The sequence below is a fragment of the Pollachius pollachius genome (assembly GCF_949987615.1).
Source record: "Pollachius pollachius genome assembly, chromosome: 3".
In the NCBI taxonomy this organism is placed as follows: domain Eukaryota; kingdom Metazoa; phylum Chordata; class Actinopteri; order Gadiformes; family Gadidae; genus Pollachius; species Pollachius pollachius.
Genome location: NC_136936.1, coordinates 46,262,335 through 46,270,221, shown reverse-complemented (window position 1 = coordinate 46,270,221; position 7,887 = coordinate 46,262,335). Strand labels below are relative to the sequence as shown.

Genomic DNA, 7,887 nt, shown 5'->3' with positions numbered 1-7,887 from the left:
TATATGGCATAAGTGTATCCTGATCAGACACATCCCACAAATGGATGTTCCACTGGATGCCATGCACTAGTCACTAGTGCCGCTTGCCAACTTATTCGTTACCACAGTTTGATGTGTATGTCATCCATTAGTATCAATGTATGCTGCTGCTTCTGAAAGAGAGACTGAGACTGGGAGAGAGAGAGAGAGAGAGAGAGAGAGACCTAGAGAGACCTAGAGCGAGAGAGAGAGAGAGAGAGAGAGAGAGAGATTGACTGAGAGAGAGACCTAGAGAGAGAGAGACTGAGAGAGAGACTGAGAGAGAGGGAAAGGGAGAGGGATTGATAAGAGAGAGTGAGACTGAGAGAGAGAGGCTGGGAGAGAGAGACTGAGAGGGCGTTTGGGGCCATATGCAGAATGGTATGTTTTCTGTATTTTCGGTATGCTGCACGGATTTTGTTTTGAAGGTTTGCCAGAGACCTGCTTAGTCATTGTAAAACTGTCTCACCCCCCCACCTCCCCCTCTCCCTGTGTGTTTCTCAACAGACGGCACCAGAGACAGGATGTTAATGCTTGATGGAATGCCGACCGTCCGAGTCAAAGCGGAGCCTATGGAATCTGAGCAAGGGGTAAGAGAGTGGTCCGAGTTTATGCAGCGCCACTCGCTGATCCCGGGCTTTGTTTGGCTTTGTTTTTTCAACTTTTTATTTTATATTGTTCTTTTTGTACTGCTGGTACTTCTCTCGCTTCCCCAGCCGTGGCCTGATGATCACGATCACGATGATACGAGAGAGAGCGCGCGCGAGAGAGAGAGAGAGAGAGAGAGAGAGAGAGAGAGAGAGAGAGAGAGAGGGCTGAAGAGAGACGGCGAGGGGCTGTGTGTCTTTGTGTGTGTGTGTGTGTGTGTGTGTGTTGTTGCGGGCTGAGAGGAGTGGTCGGAGGGCATGGTAGTAAGAAAGAGAGGGGATCATGAGGGGAGGAGAGCAGAGCAGAGGAAGAGGAGGAGGAGGATGAGAAGAAGAGGGAGGAGGAGGAGGAGGAGGAGCAGGAGAGAGGGAGGAGAACCACAGCTGGAGCAGGAATGCACGGGTTAGGGGTCTGCTGAGGTTGTAGGGGCAGGCGGGAGAGGCTGTGCTGGCTGGGGGCACAGGCACAGATGTAGCCTCTGCCCCGGGGGAACGGGGTCACATGGGGGAACTCTAAATCTTGATCTCTGACTGGGACTGTTACTTTATGTCTCTCTGTTTCGACCCTCACTCTCCATGTTCTCTTACGTCGATCTCAAAACACATGGTCTCTCGCTCATGCACTCTCTCTCGCTCTTTCTCTCTCTCTTTCTCCCTCACTCTTGTATCCCTCTCTCTCTTTTCTGCCTCACTTCTCACTCTGTTTTATCTCTCCCTCTCTCGCTCCCTCTGTCTCTCACTTTCCGTCTCCCTCTCTCGTGTTCAATCTCTCTGTCTATTTCTCTCTCTCTATCTCTCTCTCTCTCTCTCTCTCTCTCTCTCTCTCTCTCTCTTTCAAACAAACACACTGTCTCTCTCTGTCTCCTTGCCATGCATGTATTTGTACACGTACATATACACATGCGCGCACACACACACATGCACACCACAAGCAAGCTGAATTCCACTTCCTCTATCTATGCTGTTTATTTCTGCATGTTTTCACACGCATACACTGTCGCCTCTATATTCGATCACTTAGTTCTCACACATATATTCTGCTCATTGCACAATGCAGGTTGTAAAAAATGTTTTAACTGTCCCATGTGCCTTACAACTCTTGTGAGGATCACTGATTTGCATAACACACACCGGAAAATGCTGTTTGAGTTAACTCAAACAAAACAGCATGCAGATATGTTTAATTAATTACATAATCCTCACACATGTATGTAAACCACTTGTCTCCATTTGCTGTAAGAGGACATGGCTGATGATGATGATGATGATGATGATGATGATGATGATGATGATGATGATGATGATGATGACGACGACGATGATGATGATGATGACGATGAGGTTGATGTGCAGATGTTAAACAGATTCCTTGTGAGTCTTGGCTGTGCCTGGAATTGTTTGAGTTACCTGGAACACATTATTTTGGCCCTACAATGCGCTAAAGTGCTTTTTGGTCCGGCATACATAGAGAAATAATGTGGTCTTGTTATGGAGAAAGCTGTTGCTAGGTTACCGAGGGGCTTTGTGTTGTGGTGCTACAGCTGTGTGCAGTGGGCGCAGGCCACTTCATATTTATAGACATGATGAATAGTATTCAGTTATCATTGATTTCCATTCATGTCTTATCAATAATTCGCCGGCCCCCAATACATCAGCACCGGCTCTTCGGCGGGTGAGACGCTAAACGATTTCTTTTCAGGGGGAACCGTAGGGCGTTTTCACGTGTGATGGATTAGAGGAACAGCATCTGCTGATAACCCGGTTAAGGTTAGGTGTTTGTCAGGTTGCACCGTCGTTGAGATACAAAATCCATCTTTCTTCATTTAATGTTGTGGCAGAATGGCTGGGGGAGTGAAGCAGGCGCTTACAAATGTTGAAAACCTTCACAGAGCATTAATTCCTTTGCGCTCAACTGTGGCTGAAGTGTTTGAGTTGCATACCCCCCCCCCCCCCCCCCACACACACACACACACACACACACACACACACACACACACACACACACACTCCCCCCCCTGCCTCTCCCCTCCCCCGGCTGATCTACTCCCTTAATGGCTGTGGCCTCGGAGTTGATGTTACTCCCTGTTACGTGGTGGCTGCGGTGATGTCAGTCAGGCAGGCAGGCAGGAAGTGAGCACCGCCATGGCAACCACGTTGCTTTGAACTGACCCAGATCCAAATCTACTAACCCCTCCCTTCCGCGCCCAGTCCTCCCCTTCCCCTCCTAGCGACGGACAGACGGACAGACAGCGTCAAAGACAGACAGCTTTCCAGACCGCTAGCAGAAATGTGGTGTTCATTTTGGGTGGCAGGGTGCCAAGGGTTTGCTGGAAATGGTCTGCCTCGTTAGAGAACTCACCCCTGCCGGGGGCTGGAAAAATCAGCCCCTGCTAACTGTGATCCCCTAATAAAGACAATGGCACCAGGAGAGAGAGAGAGGGGGAGAGAGAGAGAGAGAGAGAGAGAGAGAGAGAGAGAGAGAGAGAGAGAGAGAGAGAGAGAGAGAGAGAGGGGGAAAGAGAGAGCTGGTGTGAGAGAGAGAGATGGTGTGAGGGAGAGAGAGAGAGAGAGAGAGAGAGAGAGAGAGACAGAGAGAGAGGGTGAGAGGGAGGCAGAGAGAGGGTGAGAGGGAGGCAGAGAGAGAGAGGGAGAGGGAGAGAGATGGTGTGAGAGAGAGAGACAGAGAGAGAGGGTGAGAGGGAGGCAGAGAGAGAGAGAGAGAGGGTGAAACAGGCAGAGAGAGAGAGAAAGTGAGCGAGATAGTGAGAGATAGAAAGAAATAGAGAAATTGAGAGAGAGAGAGAGAGCGAGCGAGAGAGAGAGACAGGCAAGAGCCCTGTCAATGTGAACTGCAGTTTGCGTGTATACGTACGTATGGCCGTGCGCATTTCCGAGGGTGAGTGTGCGTATGTTCTACCTGTCATAGCGAGAGTGGAGGTGTCTGAGGTTTTCCATGCAGACCTACTTAGAAGGGTAACACAACATGTGTGTGAACAATAAGTTAATTCCTTTAGTTTCTTTCTTCAGTTTTTTTTTTATTTCACATCCTGTTGTATGACTTTTCCACATGAAAGTTCCCGGCCATTCCAAAAAGGATTGCCTATTCTCAACGACCAGTTAGCGATGTGTCACACGCATGCAAATTCCCAACCGCCTTCATCATAACTGGGCTTCTTCACCAATTTACACACGCTGTTACGAAACTCTAATAATTTCACCCGACTACAGTGGAAAAAGGATATACTATTTCACAGCGTTGATATATTCCTTTCCACCGCTGGAAAGCAGGCTGGCTGTTGGGGAAGAGCGCTAGAAGCAAAACTAAATCCACACTGGGAGTTTTAGAAAAAGACAACGTTTCCACAACAGTGAGATCAGTCTCCATAGAGCCCCAGGCCTTCAAAGCCTCTGTGTAGCTAAGCTCCAGGCGTCATGTGACACAGTCTATGCTTTACTTATGACACATGTACATAAGTAAAGCATAGACTGTATACAAATATTTACATAGACGTCCATGATGTCACCCATTGGTTTACACCAAACCGTCATCAGGCCTTAAAATTCATGTTATGGACGCCACCGTTGCTCAAAATAAATAATATAGAGATGAACTAGCTACTGAGATTCTAAACCAAAAAACATCTAAATGATTTCCTTCATAGAACGAAATTGAAAGCCCAATTTTTCTATTGACTTTTAACGGTGGCTTCTTTTTTGCAACAAACCCCCTCGGGCCACCTATAGGCTTTTAGAGGCACTACACGTAAGTCACTTCCGCACAGCGTTAACAAACTTCCCATGTGTTTAGTCTAAGCTGCCACAACTAAGCACAAGGCAGGGATGTCTCCTTAGAGATGAAGAAACCTTAGAGGTCAATGGCAAACACTTACATCATTACCCGATTTGAACCTTCGATGCTGGAGAGATTTTAACATGCAAAGACAAACATCCCTAGAAATGCAAACATAAAGCTACAAAACCAACTGTTACAACTGTAAATGCGTGTTTCGCGTTGGGCTCTGTTGGAGTTTGCTTTCTAACAGAGCAGCATTATTGTGACCGGCAATAGGCCTGAATATCAATCAAAAGGGAAACTCTCTGAGGTAAACAAGAGACTGCAAAGGCTGCACCTCCGTGCTGTGCTATAATAACAAGATGGTCTGTTGGTTCTGTTTCACTGTAAAAGCCCAGGGTATCTCGAGCAAAAAAGTAAACTATACCGGCATGATATAAAAAGTTTCCCTCTTTGTATCCATAAAGCTGGTGAGCTTATGATGCGTCCTCTTTTATGAGATATAGTGTTAAGGGAATTGGATGGTGTCATTTTCACAAAGCCCTTCAACGTTGTGCGTTAGTTGTGTTGAATCACCTGAGGAGGAATTGTTGTTTCAGGCTCAACTTTAAGTTTTTTTTTGCATTATGAATATATCGTTGGCTGTGAAAACTCTCAGATTCCAAAATTCTATACATTCTGAAGCGCCAAGCTCAACAGCCATGACCTTTGGCCTAAAAACTTTGACCCACGGTTCACGGCCTCCAAAGGTCACGGATGGGCGTGTTTGCCGAGCGGTGGGTTTGTTTTCCGACAAAGGAGAGTTGGAGGGTGGGCCTGAGACGATGCTGATTCATTGGGTTGTAATGTTTCCTGCCCGAAGTGAGTGTGCGAGTCTGGAGTAAAAATAGTTTGTAAAACCCACATACACACACACAAACACACACACAAGCTACTTAAGAAAAAACTCCCATCAATTCAGTAATTCACTCCAGGCCAACTGTCGGCCCGCATTACAGAAGCGGAATAAAATGCAAGCGGGGGAAAGAAAATCGAAATAAATAAATATATGAGGAAAAAAGTAAAGTGCATTTGGAGATCAACTGTTCTTCCTCCTACGGATGGTAAAAATGTATTTTCCACAACCTAGTTAGCACAAAACATCCTTCACGCAAGCACGCACACACACACACCCACACACTAACAAACACACACGCACACTGAGACACACACACACACACACACACACATACACACACACACACACATACACACACAGACTAACACTAACACACACACACACACACACACACATGGTGACCCGTGGTGGTGGAGTCTCTGTGGATCAACACAGCTGGGCCCTGGACTCCATGCTGGGAGTTCCTGTGCACCACAACACGCAGGCTACGTCCACTAACAACAACAACAACAACAACAACAACAGAAAAATTAACGATGAGGAAGATTAAGTTAGAGCTGAGACGTCTCTTGTGTTGTGGGTGGTGGATGTACAAAAACAACCACAGTACGACCCACGTGGGAGGGCAGGTTGACCACACTTCCTCGCCTCGATCGCGCGCAGATCCGAGCCGGTATGAAGACAGAGCCGACGTCTGGGTGGGGTGGGGGGGGGCGGTCAGAGACAGAGACGGCGCAAGTGTGTTCTGCATTACCATCCCTTTCCTCGGCGGGCAGATCTTTATAAAATTCACGCAGACAGAGCATGTGATTGTGTTGCCGGCTTTGGCGTCTGCTTGGTGTTAAGTGAGAGATGTGTTGAGGGACGAACTAAGCCACCAGCCGTGCGCCCAGGGAGAGAGCGCGATATGGAGAGAGAGAGAGAGAGAGAGAGAGAGAGAGAGAGAGAGAGAGAGAGAGAGAGAGAGAGACGGTCAGGAAATTGAGCCCATATGATGTTTTTCCATCGTCACAAAAGGAGATTTAGGGCTGATACGGGGAAGGGCCAATTGAACGGTGTTTCTTGTGGAGCGATGGAAAAACAAGGGGGACGAGGGAGGGGAATGAGAGAGAGAGAGACGTAGAGAGAGAGTGGGGAGACAGAGAGCGACATGGAGATGCCAAGAAGAGAAAAACTGAAAAGAGCGAAAGAAAAAAAATGGAGGGCAATGAAAGAGAATGGGAGAGTCTGACATGCATATCATATTGTGTAGGTGTTTGGGTGTTTGTGTGCATGCCTGTGTGTGCCTGCGTGTGTGCGTGTGTGTTTATGACATCATGGGGTCGAGGTGCTTGGACGATTGTGGGGAAATGACTTTGCACACTTTTCAGTAAATCAAAACAAATTCCTGCTTGACATGGCATGAGCTCTCCGTCCTACGTGGGCGTCCCTCTCCAACACACGCGCCGCAAACACTCTCTCTACCCCTTGATGTATTCTGCCAGTGTCAACAACCCACCAACAATCAGCGGCAGTTCTCAAGCTTGCCTGATTTGCGCTTCCAAATGTATAACTTAACATAACATGTTATTTTTATTTGGAAGTTATTTCAGAAAAACTGCGCATTTTTATCATCCACACTTTCATTCGCAAATGTATTCGATTGATATTCATGTCGCATTTTAGAATTCACAAAGCAGTACAACCGTGTAGAATGTAACTAGAGATACAGCTTCACCTCAACCTCCCTCACCCTCAGACGCTCCAGTAACACCAGTCTCTCTCCCCTCCCCCCCCACCTTACAGTCGGCCAAGGTGCGCCGCTACCCGGCCATGGACAGCGTGCCCCTCCTACTCAGCAGAGTCAAAGAAGGATCAGAAGACAGTTGCAGGCCCGAAAGACAGCAGATGAACGACCTGCGTGACGCTGTCCACGGCAGAGGAGCCCGTGGACACTGTCATCAACAAGGGCCCGTCCGCCTCCTCGTCCATGGCCTCGTCCATGGCCCTCATCGCCGCCTCGTCCCCGCCGCTCGCCTACACGTTCTCCCCCTCGTCCCTGTCCTCCTCCTCCTCCTCCTCGTCTTCGTCGTCGTCCTCTTCCTCCTCCCCGTCCGTCATCACCTCCACGTCGGCCTCGCTGCTGGCGGGGCCGGGGCCCCTGGTGGCGCCCGGCGGCCCCGGTGGCGGCGGTGGCGGCGGGCCCCGCGGCGGACAGCAGTATTTGCACATCCTGCACTCGGTGCCCGCGCCCACGTCCAGCCCGCTGAGCCTGCAGGGCAAGATGGGCGGCCACCACCACGTGCACCGCATCCCCGTGGTGGTGCAGCAGCTGCCCCTCATGTACAGCACTGGCGTCCGCTCGGCCTCCTCAAGGCTCTCCATGCTACCTCTGCTCGACGAGCGCAAGAGCCACGGCAAAGGTGAGGCCCGACCGGTGAGGGCGACCAGAGCTGTAGGCTCTGCCCCGCTTTGGGGGGGGGGGGGGGGGGGGGGGGTGGTGGTTTGTGTGGCAGATCTTTTCCGCATGCCGCCGAGAATTATAATTTATT

At 49.3% G+C, this 7,887-nt stretch overlaps 1 protein-coding gene across 1 annotated transcript in view; it reads left to right on the top strand.

The window, feature by feature from the left end:
- The first annotated feature begins 486 nt into the window (after positions 1-486).
- klf12b (Kruppel like factor 12b) overlaps positions 487-7,887 on the top strand; it is a 21,709-nt gene continuing 14,308 nt past the window's right edge. The window contains 3 exon segments of the mRNA XM_079732102.1: positions 487-608; positions 7,142-7,260; positions 7,262-7,758. Of these exon segments, the coding sequence (XP_079588228.1) occupies positions 543-608; positions 7,142-7,260; positions 7,262-7,758 (682 nt within the window). The 5' untranslated portion in view covers positions 487-542.